This window comes from Aspergillus mulundensis (assembly GCF_003369625.1).
Source record: "Aspergillus mulundensis strain DSM 5745 chromosome Unknown scaffold_0, whole genome shotgun sequence".
Classification (NCBI taxonomy): domain Eukaryota; kingdom Fungi; phylum Ascomycota; class Eurotiomycetes; order Eurotiales; family Aspergillaceae; genus Aspergillus; species Aspergillus mulundensis.
Window position 1 is genome coordinate 2,719,792 of NW_020797888.1, and position 17,440 is coordinate 2,737,231.

At 52.3% G+C, this 17,440-nt stretch overlaps 7 protein-coding genes across 7 annotated transcripts; 2 read left to right on the plus strand and 5 right to left on the minus strand.

Moving 5' to 3' along the window:
* Window positions 1-65: 65 nt before the first annotated feature.
* DSM5745_00668 (MYG1 family protein) lies at window positions 66-1,190 on the minus strand (the record flags this gene model as incomplete). Its single annotated transcript, XM_026742684.1, has 2 exons — window positions 66-1,071; window positions 1,129-1,190. 2 exons carry the CDS (start codon window positions 1,188-1,190, stop codon window positions 66-68), a joined length of 1,068 nt encoding a protein of 355 aa, XP_026608529.1.
* A 461-nt stretch (window positions 1,191-1,651) lies between these two features.
* DSM5745_00669 (SDR family oxidoreductase) lies at window positions 1,652-2,972 on the minus strand (the record flags this gene model as incomplete). The annotated part of the gene is made up of 2 exons (XM_026742685.1): window positions 1,652-2,895; window positions 2,942-2,972. 2 exons carry the CDS (start codon window positions 2,970-2,972, stop codon window positions 1,652-1,654), a joined length of 1,275 nt encoding a protein of 424 aa, XP_026608530.1.
* Window positions 2,973-3,492: 520 nt separating this feature from the next.
* Window positions 3,493-6,827, minus strand: DSM5745_00670 (transcription factor domain-containing protein; the record flags this gene model as incomplete). Its single annotated transcript, XM_026742686.1, has 7 exons — window positions 3,493-4,537; window positions 4,594-4,749; window positions 4,819-5,049; window positions 5,102-5,443; window positions 5,500-6,486; window positions 6,606-6,688; window positions 6,744-6,827. The coding sequence occupies 7 exons, from the start codon at window positions 6,825-6,827 to the stop codon at window positions 3,493-3,495; spliced, it is 2,928 nt and encodes a 975-aa protein (XP_026608531.1).
* Window positions 6,828-7,453: 626 nt separating this feature from the next.
* Window positions 7,454-7,872, minus strand: DSM5745_00671 (uncharacterized protein; the record flags this gene model as incomplete). The annotated part of the gene is made up of 4 exons (XM_026742687.1): window positions 7,454-7,547; window positions 7,634-7,702; window positions 7,763-7,803; window positions 7,858-7,872. 4 exons carry the CDS (start codon window positions 7,870-7,872, stop codon window positions 7,454-7,456), a joined length of 219 nt encoding a protein of 72 aa, XP_026608532.1.
* A 420-nt stretch (window positions 7,873-8,292) lies between these two features.
* DSM5745_00672 (lactoylglutathione lyase GLO1) lies at window positions 8,293-9,331 on the minus strand (the record flags this gene model as incomplete). Its single annotated transcript, XM_026742688.1, has 3 exons — window positions 8,293-8,468; window positions 8,520-9,230; window positions 9,301-9,331. 3 exons carry the CDS (start codon window positions 9,329-9,331, stop codon window positions 8,293-8,295), a joined length of 918 nt encoding a protein of 305 aa, XP_026608533.1.
* A 2,136-nt stretch (window positions 9,332-11,467) lies between these two features.
* On the plus strand, window positions 11,468-13,118 carry DSM5745_00673 (MFS transporter; the record flags this gene model as incomplete). The annotated part of the gene is made up of 3 exons (XM_026742689.1): window positions 11,468-11,692; window positions 11,746-11,987; window positions 12,035-13,118. 3 exons carry the CDS (start codon window positions 11,468-11,470, stop codon window positions 13,116-13,118), a joined length of 1,551 nt encoding a protein of 516 aa, XP_026608534.1.
* A 2,925-nt stretch (window positions 13,119-16,043) lies between these two features.
* DSM5745_00674 (uncharacterized protein) lies at window positions 16,044-17,192 on the plus strand (the record flags this gene model as incomplete). Its single annotated transcript, XM_026742690.1, has 2 exons — window positions 16,044-16,423; window positions 16,475-17,192. The coding sequence occupies 2 exons, from the start codon at window positions 16,044-16,046 to the stop codon at window positions 17,190-17,192; spliced, it is 1,098 nt and encodes a 365-aa protein (XP_026608535.1).
* Between the last annotated feature and the right edge of the window lie 248 nt (window positions 17,193-17,440).

Below are 17,440 nucleotides of genomic sequence, written 5' to 3' on the forward strand. Positions count from 1 at the left end.
AAATAGAATATGCTGATGTTTCATGAATCGATTGAGTTTTGAATTAACCAACTTTTATACAGCATTTACTCCAAAGCCTTAGCAGCCATAGCAAACGCCCCCTCCCTCGTCTTGTGCCCACCAATAAACCCACTGGCGTGAACAAACACAGCCCCCTCCGGAATCCCCGCATTCTCACCGGCAAGAACACCATCGAGATCCGCATCGCGCACACCGCGCCACTTCTCCGGCAGAGGCTTCCGGGAGACAAAGCTACCCTCGTTCACGGAGACAGCCTGCACACGCCACTTGGACCCCTCGGTCGCGCTCTCCGGGTACAGCACATAGCTCACCTCGGCGTCCTCCGCATTCGCCGCCTTGGCCTCCTTCTCAAAGTTATACAGGTGCTCCTTCCAGGGGACCCCACCCTGCGGGAGAACCATGATCTTCCCGCTGGGGTGGACAGCCTTGCGGCCACTGTACGCAGCCTGCACGGTTTCGCGCGCCGGAAGCCAGCTGTTCACGGCGTGTCGGAGCTTGCGGCTAAACACGGAACCAACGAACTGGCTCGCCTGCAAGAATAATCCATCCTCGTCGACACCCGCGGCCTCGTCTTCAGGCGACGCGGTGTTCATATCGTTGACGATCGAAGCGATCGTTACGCCGCCATCCTTAAAGCGCTTCTCGATCCCGGCCTCGGAGATCTTCTCGGGGTCGTAGACGCCCACGCCGTTATCGTTTGCGTCGATTGCCTCGATGAAGTCTGCGTATAGCTTGTTGAAGATCAGCGAGACGTTGCTGTGCTCGGTAGGCAGGGACGCCTGGTTCGCGATGATGTTCTGGCCGAAGTGCAGGTAGACCAGGCCCGCGGAGGAGAGTTTCGTCTTGTAGCCGGGGAATGTGCTGTTGAAGGTGCGCTGGTGGTGGTCGTAGCGGTTTGTGGAGGCGTCGTATTCGCCGCCTACGTCGACGACCGTGTGGCAGGTTTGTAGGAGGGCAGGGTCGCGGGTGCGGATTAGGGGGGACTGCGAGTAGGTGGGTAGGAGGCGGAGGAGGTAGACGGCTAGGGCTTCGTCGGCGTGAAAGTGGCCGCTGGATTGGTTTTTTTGTTAGCTGGGAGATTGGGAGAGGGAGAGGGGACAGGCGTACTTGTGAGTCCCGATGGAGGGGGAGTCGATGCGGGGCTTCTTGGAGACAGATTCGGAGGCCATTTTGAGGAATTGACGGAACATGCAAGAGGGTTTTTTCTGAACGATGCTAAAGTTGGGATTGTAGTGCCTGGATTCCAGAGCTTCTCGTGGAGTTTTTTGACGGTGTGGGGTGTTTGGTTGGTTTGCACGAGATGTCCAGATCGATTTGCAAGCGGCGACTGCTGATTGGTCGATGACGATCTATATCTCGAAGGTTGGAGTGAGCAGCATCATACTTTGAAATATTAGTAGTATCAGTATAAGAATTCTCTTCCCAGACTATATCTCTGTCTAGCTGCTGCGAGTTTATGTGTTTGTGAAGCAACTTCAGCCATGAGCGTAGCTAATGCACGAAGTTCCTCGGATTCTGATTGCAGTTTTGACCAGGGGCACAAGAATGGGCGTTTGGCTTGGACATATCTTGGTACTATCATTAGTACTATAGCTTGACGTATAGACAGAATTTATGCAGGCGGTTGCAATCAGAAATCACCCTTCAACCGCTCTGCAGGTGGAAGAATACCCTCTTTCTCGAGCGTCTCAAAGACATCCACCAATTCATCCCAAGTATCCGCATACCCAGTCCACCCCAGCTTCCTAGCCTTACTCATAGTACCCACACAGCTCCAGTCCCTCCCCAGAGCAAAAGTCAAGAAGTCCCAGGTTGCCTTCTCCCAAGCCTTCTGGTCAAGGCCATACTTGTCCCGTACCTGTGCCCAGGTCTTATTGACATCATCCCGCGCGGCCCACTTCTCCGGGTTAATTTGGCAGAAGAGTGTCGGAGATTCCTCCTTTGAGGGGTCGGAGGAAACACCCAGGTCTGCGGCGCGGGCAGTTAGAGGGTGTTTGTTGGGCATGCGCGTTGTAGAGGGCTCGAAATCTTTGTAGCCTTTACTATCTGCGGTCCCGCCGTTAGGGAACATTGGATTGGGAATCTTGCAGCCAAAGCGCTTAGCGAGGCGCGGCCAGAGATCCTGCCAGGATTCTGTGTCGCCGTTTATGACGTTGAAGATGTTGTTTCCTGCACCCTTGGCTGTTGACGCCCAGAGACAGAACTTGGCGTGCAGGTTTGCGGATGTCCATGTGTTGAATGCGAAGTAACCTGCCTTGCAGCCGGGGAAGGGAAGCTCAGAACCTGGAAGGGCCTTTGAGACAGTACAATACAGGCCCAGGGCGGTGGCTTCATTCATGAAGTTTCCGCGAGCGAATCCCAGAACGTCTTGCGGAAGGGTGACAACCCAGTCCCACTGGTTTTTGCTGCGGGCTGCGGCCTCAGCCAGAATACGTTGCTGGGTGAGATAGAAGTTGGGGGGCCACGTTTCTCCGCCGACCTCGCCCTCTAAAACAGGGTCGCTTTCGAGGAATGGCTGCTTAGCATTGCCGAGGTGCACGCTATACTGCTTAAAGCCGCAGGTCAAGACAAATCGTTTGAGGCTGTTGATGGCGCCTGTCTTCTCAAGAGCTTGGATAAAGTTCGAGATCATGGTTCCGTTGATGCGGCATAGTTCCTGGGGGTCGTCATGCGCCATGTAGGCGCAGAAATAGACGTATTCTGCAGAAATCCCCGAGAGTGTCTTTGTCATATCGTCTGCGGAGCCCTGGAGGTCGATTGCTGCATGTTGAAGCTTGGGGTCCTTGTAGCCAGGGTCGCTCCTGGAAAGCGCGTAGACTTTCTTATACGAGGAGTCCTTCTGGAGGTGATGCACAATGGCACTGCCGGTGATGCCTAAAAAGTAAGCAGGGCACGACACAAACGACGCGAGAACAATTACCTGTGGCGCCGGTAACAATTGCGGAAGCCATTTCTAGTATCTCAATTCAGGTTATTCTCGAAATTTGGTGTTGACTTGGAGCCGTCAAAGGGGAGATTTATATCTGGGTCCACGGAAGACGTATGGATAACGTCATGACAGCTCTCACAATCAGGTCCGGAACCTTCGGATAGTGGAACAGTCCACAAGGCCATAAACAAAGCAATCAGAGTTTGGACAGTATCAGCTCAGTATTGGGCTTGTTGGGAGGTTGTATGCAGTATACCCATGCTCCCATAGATCGGTGGCCGACGCCGACGCCGACGCCGACTGAATCCGGCCAATCCCAAGCTCTAGCTCTTGCTTCGGCTGTCTGACCCCGCTCGGGCTTTATTGATGTATTTCCGGTAGGGTCTAGTGCTGCAATGCAAGGTCGATGCCAAAGGAGGACAGTGAGAGTCTGGTCGGGTGCGGGGAAGTTGTGACAGTCAAAGAACCTCAACCTCTCCAATCAACTCATAACCCCATTATTACCAACACATGCACTATTACTTTGCCTGCCACATGTAAATTTACAGTTCGTCCCCATATGCACTCGTACCAACAACTCCAGCAGCCTCGTGCCCGTTCGCATGTCCGGTCCCTTCCATCCTAGGATCCCACCAAGGCTCTATATCCGCCAAGCTCGGTAGCCCAATCTCAACATCATCTACCTCACCATTCGGATTAGGGTTCGGATTCGCCCCGCTCATTCGAAAGGCCGATGCAGCGGCGGTTGTCGTGTCGGTGATATTATCAGGGAGGATACCTAGATCTGAGTCGCGGATCCAGGAGTCGATATCGTTAGGTTGAGCGTGGCTTTGGCTTTGGCTCTGGTTTTGGCTGTCCAAATTGATAGGCCTGGGATCGAGAGAAGGGAGGAATGTACTTGTTGCGCTGGGCCCTAGCCCTGTTACTGTCCCTTTTGTATGATGTTGGTTCGTATGCGTATGGGGCGGCGACGAAGACAGTGAGAAGAGCGACGAGGTATGGGCGTGCGCCTGCGGCTGTGTGGATATGCTCGTCCGACTCTTCTTCCGTGTTGACGATTCATCCCTATGGATTGTCGATCCTTTATTACCGCCAATGTCCTTCTTAGAACCCGCCGGTAGCCGCTGGCTACTCTGCGCCCTCTTCAAGGCGCCGGACCTCCTCATCCGCGCTTGCCACCGTCTCTGCAGACTAACCAGGAAGTCCCTCGTCCGCTTTGCATTCTCGAAGCTCTGTCCCAACTCATCCAGTGCCCGAAAACAAAGGTTTAGATACGCCGTCATCTCACTTCTATTCCCCTCGAGTGTTTCGAGGCCTGTCTGGCTCGCTAATGGCGTCGTCGAGATAGTCACGTAGAGTAGTATCAGTGCTGCGCTGAAGATCATTGACACGACCTGGTTGTTCATGCGTCGGAATGTGTAGTGTTTTTCGTAGATATGGAGGAGTCGCGCGATGGCAATCGACGATTCGATGCACATCTTGCGTGCATGGTGGTAGCCTGCCCCTTGCCTCGGAGCACGGGGTTGGATATATGATTTTGAGACCCAGGGGCGGTGCGTGAAGATGACGATTTGGTGGTATTGAAGGCTACAATATGTTAGTCTGCACTGCCCGTAAATGTTGGCTTGAAATTAGTGACATACTGAAGCATCAAAAGATGCGGTAGTCGAGGCGTTGTGTCGTCTGCGAGGTCGATATCCAGGATTGAGGGTAGGTTCGCTTTCCACGCGAAGAGATCGTCTGTTATTCTGCTGGAGTAGCGCTGGAGTTCGTGGCGGGGGATGTCGGAGCACCCGTATCTGTAGTGCATGTTAGCTGTCTTCTGGTGTTGATCTTGTTGTTCAGAGGTGATGTTGTAATAGACATACAGAACATGTCCAAGAGGGGAGATGATCTCCCAGAGCACAGCGAATTGTCTGCTTATCAGTTCATTGGGATTCTTCAATGCGCCATTAAATGCCTCTTGATTTGCATTTGCCGGTAGGCCATAGGGCCGCCATGTCCCTTCTTTGCCAACCGTCAAACCAGATGCAGGCTTCGGTACCGTGATATCGCCCGCATTCATTCTGAACGGTCGACCAAGGTAGAAGCCCCAAAAGCTAGATATGACAGTCAGAACCATCCAAGCAACAATGAGAAAGAAGACCTTACTGATCCGCCACATAACTCCCCCAAAACGCAATACGCCTTACATCCGCCTCAAACGCACTCATATCACCTCTTTCCACATACGGCGTCATATCGAGATGCAGACCCAGGTCAAACGCAAGACGCATGCTCATCCCACTATACAGCCAACCGCGGGCATCGCGGTTCGACGCGCCCTCATGGCAGCTTAGGATGACGAGGGCCTGCACTGTCGCGACGCAGGGACTATCCAGCTCGATTTCGAGGAGTGCTTTTGCGCGATCGGCAAAGAATTCACTTAGTGATTTCGGGAATGTTATGAAGGTCGGGTGGTAGCGGGCTTCGAAGGCGGAGCCGATGGAGCACCTGTAATACAGGTTAGATGGTGGGTTGATTGTTGGTAAGGGGAATTTGCCGCTTACATAGCGTTCGTGAGGACCTCAGAGTAGAACGGTGTATCGTCGAACTCCTCGCGCCATTTCTGGCGCGCGGTGTAGTACATCTCCTTATCGACGACGTATGTGCTGGTGTTCTGCCACGTGAAGTATAGCTCTAGCAGATGGTCCTCGAGAGCCTGGTCGACCGACTGTCCGACACGCAGGTGGTTGAGGATATCTTGGCCGTCGTGGCGGACGGTTCGTGCATCAGGACGCTGCCGCTGTTGTGTCGCAGAGACATCGACAAGGTTGAGGTTTGATGTGGCACCAAAGAAGCGCAGGTGGCCGTCGCCTGCGATTTTTAGCGTTCCGATCCGGTGGCTGATCTGCTCGATCACGTCTTTCTCGGCTTCATCCTCTTCACCGCTGTCACTGTCGTTGTCTTCATATTTGGTGTTCAGGGCCTGTGCTTGTTCGAGGAGGACGCCGGGTTGCTGCGCTATGTCTTGCGACAGCTGAAGGCTGTCTGGGCTGCAGCTGTTCCCGTTCTCGGGGGAGACTTGGTAGCCGCCATTCAGGTTTGCGTAAAGAGAGTCTAGACTTTCTGCGGTCGGGAGAGCGAATTCCCAGTTTGTGGATGGGAAGTGAAAGCCAAACGGGCTGAAAGAGTCCTGGCTGTTGGCTCCAGAATTTGCGGTGTGCGAGGTGGCGAGATTGTTCTGTAATGGCAAGCCTGAAGAGTCGGGTTTTGCATTCGTTGCGGTATTTCCGTTATATAGAGGGACAGGAAGCGGACTATGAGCCGGCTGCGATGGAGGTGATGGTTGCGTATGTGTATTCAGTCCCTCAGACAATGGGGAGTCCTTTCTCTTTGGTACTCCACGGTGAATCTGTAGCGTATCAAGAACGCGGTTGATGCCTGCTTCATCTTCGGGCTTCATGGATGGAGGCTCGAGGCCATTGTCGTAGATAAACTGGATCAGCTGGTCAATCCTGGCGGAAAATAGCTCTGTCGCTGCTCGTAAGGAGACTCTGGTAGGAGGTCAGCCCTGGGACGTTTCAGTGGGCATCTCGGCATTCCATGAGACCATTGGGTCTCTCTACCGCAGATGTCGTGCGTTGTATGGGCTTCCTAGTAAGACATAACGTACTTCCGTTTATCGTCTCCATGTTGGTATTTGCATTGTCTCTTTTTTCTCTCGCAGTTCTTGCAATGCGGGGAAGCGCCGTCGCACTAGAACGATGATATCAGCGATGATTCTCTTGGATGAGAAGAACAGGAAGCGCACCCTGATCTTACTCTCCCGACAAGGCACACAAGCAGTCGTGACGTGCTTCCTGGGAGGTCTTTTCGGCTTTTCCGACTCGGACATTCTGAGATCGTCTCAACCGAAGCCCTCCGGAAAATGCCAAATGAGCAAAAGAAACGATAGAAAGAATCAATCAGCCAAAGTCAACAGAGCACTGATCGAACGTAAGCATGTCCAGGGTCGTAGTCATGGATGAAGGTAAATATGACAACTCCAGGTTGCAGAATGTTGTTAGACGGTCCAAGGCCGAGGCGGGGGAGGTCCGGGGAAGAAATTATATAGGTAGAGAAGAAACACTCGGAATGGCTCCCTGAAAGATCGGTCCGACCGGGGGAATCTTGCCCTGCTAGATAAGCTCCACATTCTTGCCCAATTAGCGGGGGAGTACCCCTCCCCCACGCCTCGAACAGGGCAATAAACCCCGCTGCTGCGTCACCTGACTGTGTCATGCTGAACAATGGCCTTGCATCATACTTGAATGGGCAATGATTAGAAACTCTAGACCCTAATTGGGGCCGTGGATCGAGATGCCGAACTCTGGTGTATATCTTGGTTGGCGATGAATAGTTACACTGGGTGATTACTTAGACTGCATGTCGAGACTCGGAGAGGAGTACAGTACATGTGATACATCCCATTTCAATTTGGAAAACTTAGAGAATGAATGCTAACATGATACAGAATCAGACCTATATTTTGATGGTCTGATCCAGCTCAACATGCTCAACATGGGGATGCTCCTCGACAAACGACATCGAAGTGACTTGTTCGGGCATTTCCACCCTGCAGAGAAATAATGCATTAGTATGCTTCACCACATAATCATCGCCTGCGCAGGGATAACATGTCCGAGAGGTCAGAGCACATACGCAAATCCCTTGATCAACTTGTACTCGTGGGTTATGGTGCCTCCGTTGGATACGGCTTTGTCCTTGACACTGGAGCTGTATTAGCCAACAGGACCTTCAGCGTTCTTCGAAAAGGTCGGTGATGCATACGCCTTGATGTCGTCGTCTGTCGCGGTGGGCTTGAGCTTAATCTAATCACGGTCGCCGGTTAGTCCCTGGACCTGTATTGGGGGACTGAAACGAACCATATAGGTAGGCATGGTGCTTGCAGGACTTGGTTATATAGGTATGGGTATGCTTCGAGGTGCAGATTTGTGAGAAGTAGATGCACTTTTCGTGGGAAAGGCGTTGTTTATATATCCCGGGTTCTTCAAGAAGGTGGACTTGCTTAAGACTCAGGCCAGGGTCCACGGGAGGTATGCGGGGGAGCCCAATACGTCATTCTGCATGCCGGATAGCGTTTCTTTAGCCTGAGATCGGAGGATGATCCCGCACCATTCTTGGGCAGGAACGAAACTGAGATGGAATACAAGATGGCTTTGCTATGTCATTTTCTCTCTGACTCAAAGGGGGGCAATGGCTGTCCTACAGTTCAGAAATTGTGTGTAGTGGAAGAACTGCAGGTACATAGATATTGAGTTATGTACTTATGTATTTGTGCAAGGACATATAGCCCTAGCTCACCAGTTACTCGTGCGCTTCAAAGCCTCGTTCTGAATAACCTCAATCCAGTATCCATCGGGGTCAAGAACAAACGCAACGTTCTTCATCCGGCCATCCGTTAGGCGCTTCTTCCAGTTGACGTTGAGCGACTCGAATCGCTCGCAGGCGGCGTTCAGGTCATCGACGGAGACACCTATCCTTGTTAGTTACGAATCGAGAAAGAATAAAAAAGTGGAAAACATACAAATATGTCCAAAGCCCTGCGGCTCATCATTACCATTGTGGTAAACCTTGCCCTCCTGCTTCTCAGTGCCGTAGTTCCACGTCAACTCAAGCAAGCCCTCCCACTCAGCAACGGGGTTCCTAGCCCCCTCAGCAGCCTGTGGGTTCGACGCAGGGTACCCCAAGAAGTAAAGGTTGAAGCCAGCCTCCTTGTTCTCAATCGTCCTAACAAGCTTCATGCCCATTACCTCCTGGTAGTACTTAAGACTCGCCTCGGCGTCCTTAACACGCAGCATAGTATGGTTCAAGCGGTAGGACGCGGGATCCGTAGTCGTGCTAATCGACTCATCCTGGCGCTTAATGATCTCAACCCAGTATCCATCGGGATCCTTAACGAAAGCGATGTGCTTCATGCGGCCCTCCGTGAGCTTCTTCTGGAAAACGTGCCCGGCATCTTCGAGTCGCTGGCAGGCGGCCTCGATGTTGTCGACGGAGATGGCGATGTGACCGTAGCCGCGGTGCGGCTCTGTGTTGCCGTTTGTGATGCTGTAGTTGGGGTCGTTCTCGGTGCCGTGGTTGTGAGTGAGTTCGAGCACGGCGTTGCGGTCTGTCCAGTGGCGGTCGCCCTGGAGGGAGTGCGGGCCGTTGTAGGCGAGGAAGTAGAGGGAGAATTTGTTATCCGGGAAATCAAGCTGTTGGATTTGGTTTAGGCCGAGAAATTTGTAGAATTCAACTGCATGGTAGATTTCTTCGTTAGTATGCCCTGCACTAGCTAATGGAGCTGAACCTCGGTTTGAGCTAACCCGATTTCTTAGGGTCTTTGACCCGAATCATGGTATCTGGAGAACGACGCCCATTGTCAGTTGAGCTATATATAGTAACGGATAATATTGAAGCATCACTAACGGTTGAGCTTGTAGGTGGAGGTGTCGGTCGCCATTGTCGCGAGAGATCTGCTAGCTGTGTCATTTGTCAGCTGCAAACAGTCTCGAGTGGGGAGCTGTGGCGAATGAAGAATAGATGACGGACCTGGTAGGATGGAAAATCTGGGGTTGAGGACCCTGAGGAAGACAGGAGAGAAGAAAGAGCGCTTTCCCAACATGGAGGGGCAGGTCGGGGTTTTAGTGAGAGGTTGCAGGCCAGTTGGAGAAAAGCTGCCGGGGTGGAAGAAAAGGTGGGGTGCACAAGCTATGACGCTATTCCGCCCACAGCAATCTACTCCGACAGGGCTCGAGACGAGGTTCATTATTAATGATGTGGAGATTTACCCTCAGCTAAAACCCGTCAAGCCGAGCTCTGCAGCTTGTATCACATTCATGGAGCCGCCACACCCAAGGGTCTTCGCATTCGGGTCCCAGAACGGCTTCTCCATACCGTAAGCCGCCGTCCTCTCTTTCCTCTGTGTTGTAAACACCGGAATTGCACGGTGAGCGACAACTCGGTTATCCCAGAATGTGACGCTACCGGCTTCCCAATCCATCGAACGCTCGGATCATCTGCTGTATGAAGATGGTCGCGGAGGAAGATGAGAATGCACAGTGCTTCGCTGCCTTTCAGTTCTTTGATGTTGACCACGAAGGCTGGGTTGTAGAAGAGAGACTCCACGCCAGTTACTGGGCGGGTTGGACCTAGGACTGTCAGTTTCTGGCCATCAGACAGGCAAACAAGCATAAAAGAGGATGTTCTAGTCGTACTGGGGGTCTGAACGTTGTGCCTTCACTGTTGATGCTTCTGATATAAGCGTGCTGCCAGATATCTCCACCTGTCATACTGCGAACCATGCCTCGTAGCTATGGTTTCCATGAGGTTCTTGCAGAGTATTTTGAAAGGTTGGCCTCAACCTATCGAACAGCGCGGCTTGACCAATGAAAATCGTATCACCAGCTGAATCGATAAGCTTCTGCAATCCTTGAGGGCCGAGGAAAATACCATATTCCGGAGTCTTCAAACCATTATGAGCATGGTGTAAGATGGTGGGTTCACCTCGAACGAATGATCGGAATGAAACTCCGCAAGAACACTGCTAGAGTGCTCGAAGGAGCGAATATCACTGGGAGAATGAACCACTGATGAAGACATCAAATTTCGCCAAGGCCTTGCCCTCCACATCCCAGCATGTATAGATGACGGGGATTGACTTGATTGGGATCTCGTTCTTGCTCAAGGAATCAAGTCAGCCATTGCCCGAGCAAAAGATGAGAAGAACATACAATCCCGTAATGTCGCGTAGACTCGTGCTGCCCTTCAAGGGTAAGGTCCTGGTCTCGAAAAAAGACAACTCCTCTCTATCACTCTTGGTATCAGCTGAGTTCCAGCAAGCTGGAGTTGTCATACTTCAGCTACCAACAAGGTAAGTTCATTTTTCTGCATCTTATTGAGTTTACTGAGTTGAATGCCTTGCAACTCGCCATGTATGGTGTCAAGTGCTTCACCTTCGTAGCGGCTGATAAGAGCGACTTCCTCGCAGGACCAGCAAAGGATGCGCGATCCTTTGGGGGCTGAATCCCCTCTACAGGAGATTCAGTAGGCATGTAGGAGAGGACCTTCTCCGTGAGGCCTGTGCGAGCGGTTGGTGTAGGTATGCTCAGGCAAGTAAGGTCCATCGCTCCTTCCCCATCAGAATCCGCGTGGAAAATCTCGCAACCGGCTGCAAGCGATGGACATGGACATCAAACCAACTATCCCATTCTCTCGCTATACTTATTCAAGATGCCGGATAACTTCAATGATCAGATGCAGGTCCCTTGGCAAGTCGCCATCATGCTTGGATACGCCTTTGTCTACGGCCTGTTTGCCACGCTGAGGGACATCCTATCGCTCATGACCGGGATCAGATTCGTCATATTCGAGTAATAAACGCCCGTTCGACGCATTAGGTTGGACAAACGAACTGCGAACCCTGGTTTATCTGCCTCATCTACATTCTTTCTGTCCCGCTTACACTCACTTATCATATCACCTTATTTCACCATGTCGTTCGTTCCGAAAGTTCAAGCAGTTATCGAGTCGGGGCCGGGCGATATCCATGCGCCGACAGTGGAGGTTGAAAGTGGCCTGCAGAGGGAGTTGGCGACGATAGACGAAGTGTTGGCCCGGAAGATGGCGCTGGTCAATGGCGCGATCGACGAGATTGGAATGACTCCTTTTCAGTGGAAACTATTCATTCTGAATGGCTTCGGGTATGCGGTGGACTCGGTATATCCCCCATCCCGAAATATCAAAGAGGTTGATATTGATTTGCTACCTAGCTTCTTGTCGTCTGCCAGTCTATTTCTCAGCCCGCCGTGACCCAGGAATTCGGTAATCCAAGCAAGCAAATCGCCGGAGTAGCCCTTGCATCCCAGATCGGCCTTCTAGTCGGCGCTGCAGTCTGGGGTTTCTCTGCCGATGTCATTGGCCGAAAACTGGCGTTCAACTCGAGTCTGTTCATTTGTGCCACATTCGTGCTCATCGCTGCCGGAATGCCGAACTACATCTCTTTCTGTGCCATGTTTGTCAGACCCCTCTCTTCTCTTAGACCTCGGACTAATTGTTTAGGGTTGCAATATATTCAGCCGGGGCAGGAGGAAACTATATCCTGGACGCAACAAACTTCCTTGAATTCCTTCCAGTATCTCATGCCTGGGTTGTCACCTTCTTAGCCGTGTGGTGGGCCGTTGGATACACGATCACCGGTCTGTTGGCATGGGCATTCATGAGCAACTACAGCTGCGACCCTGACGCCACTGTCGCCGAATGCGCCCGTGCGGATAATATGGGTTGGCGGTACCTCCATATTACTTGCGGCGGTCTTGTTCTTGTTGCGAGTATTCTGCGTCTTGTTTTGATCCGCATGGCAGAAACGCCAAAGTGGCTAGTGAGCCAGAATCGGGACCAGGAGCTAATCGGAATTTTGTCCGGTATATCCAAGAGATACAATCGCCCGTTCCATCTTACTTTGGAGGATTTAAGCTCCCAGGGTCGTGTCCAGGGCACAGAGAAGTCAGTCTTTTCAGCTCTTCGCCTAGCAAGTCATTTCACCGGGTTGTTTAGTACCAAAAGACTGACATACTCTACTATAATGATTATTATCAACTGGCTACTCATTGGAACCGTGTCACCACTTTACACCATCTTCTTACCTTACTATCTCCAATCTCGCGGTGCAGATACTGGTGACAACTCCAACTACACTACCTGGAGGAACTATGCCATCAACCAGGCAGCGGGCCTCGTCGGGCCCGTGATTGCCGCTGTTCTCGTTGAGCATCGACTACTTGGGCGCCGAAGGACCTTAGCTATTGGCGCAGCAATTACCACTGCCCTGCAGTTTGGCTATACTCAGGTCAAAACGCCGGCACAGAATGTTGGCGTCTCGGCAGCCATTACGGCAGCGTCAAACATCTATTACGGGACCATTTACGCTTATACGCCGGAGATTTTACCTAGTGCTCATCGCGCAACAGGGTATGGGCTTTGCGTTGTGCTCAATCGAGTCGGTGGGATTGTTGGTGTGCTGGTCGGAAGTTATGCGAATGTACGCACGACCGTGCCGTTGTTTATATGTGCTGGATTATATGCTGCGTTAATCGTCACGAGTCTATTATTACCTTTTGAAAGTCGGGGGAAGCGGACTGTTTAGTCATAGGTAGTTATGGTAGTTATCGATCTGGTCGATTTGAGGACACCGTGCTGTACAGTTGTGCGGAGAGACCGCTAGAAGCTCTATTACGGGCAGCGTTATGAATTTACTTGTTACTTTGACCTGATGGCCGGATTCTGGCGTCGGTTAACGATTAGAAGCCAATCGGCAGATCGTGAGAATATTTAAACGTCTCGGATTCTCTTTGTAGTCTAGCAGGGGGTAGGTATACCTATAGTCTAACACCTACTGACCCGTTTCTGGCCTGGCACTCGTTTCTAATTAGTCTTCTACAGGACGAAAATTGTGTAGAAGAAACCGGGGATCTACTTGTCTTTCACCTTCAATATTTTGACAGTAAAAAGGTTCAATTTATAAGCCACGTCGAGTCTGCTCCCGATAGCTGTCACTTCGTTTTGACTTGAAAGTAGTTCTCATTCGAGTTCTGCTAGTGTATGGAATTGAAATTGTTCTCATTCGCGCTCTGCGAGCGCGCGAACATGCAGTTTTTCAAGCAGTGTATGCACCTGAATAAGCAAGAGATCTTCAGCCAAAAGGGCAGATGGATGTTAAACGCTGTCTACAAGTCAAGTCTGCATACCCTTAGTCGCCTCGCTTTCCATCAATACCACTGCACGAGCCTACAGCCAGCTGTGACGCTCTTCAACGTACCTGAGTAGGTAGGACGTTCAGTTAACGACAGACTCGACCCGCCGGCGCCATGCCTCACGCATCAGGTACCACACATTGCCTGCCTGGATTCTTATACACTAGCGAGTCACATGCGGATCCCTTGCGCCGCAGGCAGTTGATGCTGGTTTGTCGCTAGGGTAGATCTACAACTGCCACTGAGATTGACACTGACATAGGGAATGCGCCCTTGCTGTGCGTGGATAACACAGCATACAATTCGAGACCCTAGGGCCAGCGACCCATTCGGTGAGTAGGTACAAGATACGTCGTACGTGACGGATGTCGTTTCTAAGCTCTTCTTGAGCCCTGAGCCCACGTGCGCCCAGATCGGCCGAAAAGGGAAATGGAGGTGGAGTGACAACAAGCGTTCAGGCTTGCAGCCTTGCAGGATCGGGGTCCATAGGTACCCCACGCACGCTTTGCCAGATCGAGAAACTTATAAGAGAGGGAAATCCGTAGAGCCTTGTAGGCACTTGCTGCTGCGCCGCCGGTCGGTCTGGACTCTGTATTCTGTCTACTTCTGTCTGCGCGTCAGGGGAGGCAGGTCTGGAAAACCGTTGTCGCAACTGCAGCCTGCAAGGAGCGCACTGTAAAATTTCAGCATCAGCTGGATGCAAGCTTAGGGTTCTCTCAACTCCTGTCGGGTGACGTCCCACATAGTCCCATCGGGAATCGTTGAACGGCCTTGCATAGTGCAGATGGCGATGCTGCTCCGTACGGAGTAGACTGACTGCAGAGTGACTGCAGACCTGAGACCGCTAATGCTTGGGACTGCCGGACTGACGACTGGTCCAGGACTTTGGTCGAGCAGCGTGATTTTTGGAAGAGCTGTCAGCAAGAACAACATCTTTCTCGCATTATTCCGAGCCCCGGATCCTTCAGCAAGCCAAGTCTCTTGGACGCCAAGATCCATGGTCCATCGTGCATGCGGAAATCTGACATCCCAGCGCGGAAACTGGCTATCCCAGGATGAGAAAAGACTGGCGTGACCCTTTTGGGCCTGGCGAGACGGAGGACGGCAGGGGGGGGCCGGCGAGTTGCGAATCGCAAGTCGCGAGTCACTCAGTCAATAAAGCAAAACGGGAGAAAAAAGAAAGCATAGCGCCTGGCGACTGAGAAAAATGTCTCATGGGTACTCCGTATCGACTCCGCATCTGACATCCGACCTGCAACAGTTCTGTCTTGTCGGTCGCGGCTGGTAGTAAAATGCGGTACGGCAGGCCTCATTGGACGAGGAATGTTCCGGGCAAAGACAACAGTCATCGCTTTAGCCCAGTGAGTAATACGACGCTTAGCTCGGCTGTCGTAAAATATCTCCAATTCGGCTGGGTGCCCAAAGGACAAAGAACTGATCGAGGTATGGCAACTGAGGCGATCATATGATGACCGTGTTGGATGTTCATGCATGGAGGAGCGGCAATGGAGTTGGAGATGGAGATACGATTGGGCTGGTGGATTGCAAGATCTGGGGATGAGTAAAAGCGGCCCTGTGCTAGGCCGAAGGCGGCTAGTGGATTGTAGGCAGCTCCAGGACCAGCGCCAGTCTGACTCCGAACAGCTTCAGCCTTCCAGTAACATTACTAGACAGCTTCACGCACATACGTACGCTTCTGATCCGACATTGCCATCGCTGCAGCCGCCTGCAATAATTCTGCCTGTATTGCTGCGCAGCTCTGGCTCTGACAGGTTGCAAGGTTCGTGGATCTTTCTCTGCTCTTACATTCCACCCTCCTGCCTGACTGCACATCAATTTCGCCCTTTTGACTTTCACATTGGCTGTCTATCTCCTGGCGCTTCTTTTCTTTTTCTGCTCATGGGTCCGGATCTGGCCCTTTCTTTCCTCTCATTCGATGCCTTCAGACATGATGCTGCGACAGCTGTATGTAGCCTTCGGCTTCCTAGCTTCGCCCCCCCACTCGACCTCTCCCCACGTTCTTAAACAACTCACTCTTTGAGTCTACCTTGCAACCCAGTCGTCCTTGACTGGCAGATCTGACTGGGAGATCATGAGCCCCGTCTTGCGTGGCGTCCCCTGCTTGTTCCCTGGTGGGAGGGGAGAAAAAGGCCATGTTCCCCTTCTTGTGTACCCTGCGTGCCACTGTCGACTGTTGACTCTCATCATTTGTTTTGAGGCTCCATTCCTGCCTATCCTCAATGTCAAGCTCTATAATATCCTAATCATCCCCTCATATCATTTTCTTCTCTGCTCTTACTGCACCACTCCACGACAAAATGGCTGAATTCAAGCATCCAGTTCATACTGGTTTCTCTAAACCTGGGGCCTTCACCAACTGTCCCTTCTGGGCGCGCAGTCAGGTCAAATACGCCCAGGACCTTCTCGACTACTCGACAGATCCCATAGAATACGAGCACGACGACGAAGACTACTGGGACAACCACTTTTTCTTTCCAGAAGACTGCTCTTGGTCCCCACCCAAAGATTGGGCTTTGGACGACGACGACAACTCTGAAGAAGACATCGCAGTCGGCGAGTGCTACGATCACGACAACACCATGATACCTGGACTGCCCGACATCAAAATGCTGGACGCGGAGGCCCTCTCCGATCTCCTAGAGGATAACCTCTCGCCACCAGAGATCACTTCCATATTGTACGTCCCCTTGCATGCGTCTCTCAATTCAACTACTGACAGCACATGCAGTGTCTTCGCCACAAACGGCGCCATCTTCGCTTACGCCTCCTCTCTCCCATCCCGTCAGCTACGTAATCTGAGCGCGACTTACGGCGCCGCGTATACGTGCTACGCAAAGAACGCCTCCAGCGGCAATCTCACCGGCGTCAACCCCGCCAGTCATCCGTCATCATATGTCACAGCCCAATCCGTCTCCCTAGGCGACGTCGGCTCGATCGTCTTCGAGCTTGACGACCTCGTCGCCGTCGTGACCAGAATCGCCGACAAGGTCCTCCTTGCCGCCGTCGGGCCGTCGAAAATCGCCGACGTCGCTCCGGATAGCCACATCCTGGGAACGTCAGCTTCTAAACCCGAGTCCCCGCGATCCGCAGCCTCGTCACATACTGAGCCCGCGCAAGCATCAGGCACAGCCTCCGGCACGACAAACAACAGCGCAACGCCGACCGCAGCATCAACGCCCCAACCCCAATCCGCTTCCCACACCAACGGCACAACGCCTCACACAGCCATCAACTCCGCCCCCACCGCCGACGCCAGCGGCTACTTGACAGATGCGCAACTCCAGTCGCAATACGAAGTCGACCGCACCAAGGACCTCGAGCGGCTCGCGAGCCTCAACCTCTCGACGCCACCCTCGATCCTCCTCGCACTAGAATCCAAGTCCGCGGCACTAGGCCGGTTCCTGTCGCAGAAGCTCGAAGATCTGGCGAGCCCGGATGACTTTTAGGCCCGTAGCCGCTCCTTTCAGCATAGCGCTTGTTTGGTTTCTGTTGGGATTCGGAAATAGCGCGTATAGTGTACTGTATATCCCTGCTTGATAGCGTATTAGCAGCCCCCGCTGTACTACCACCCCAAGTAAATACGAGACTCCATCCTTCCAAATCCACCTACGTCACCGCACGTTAGACTAGACACTACTTTGTACTCTGGAGAACCTAGTAGGTAGACTAATTCCCCGCATTTTCAATTAATCAA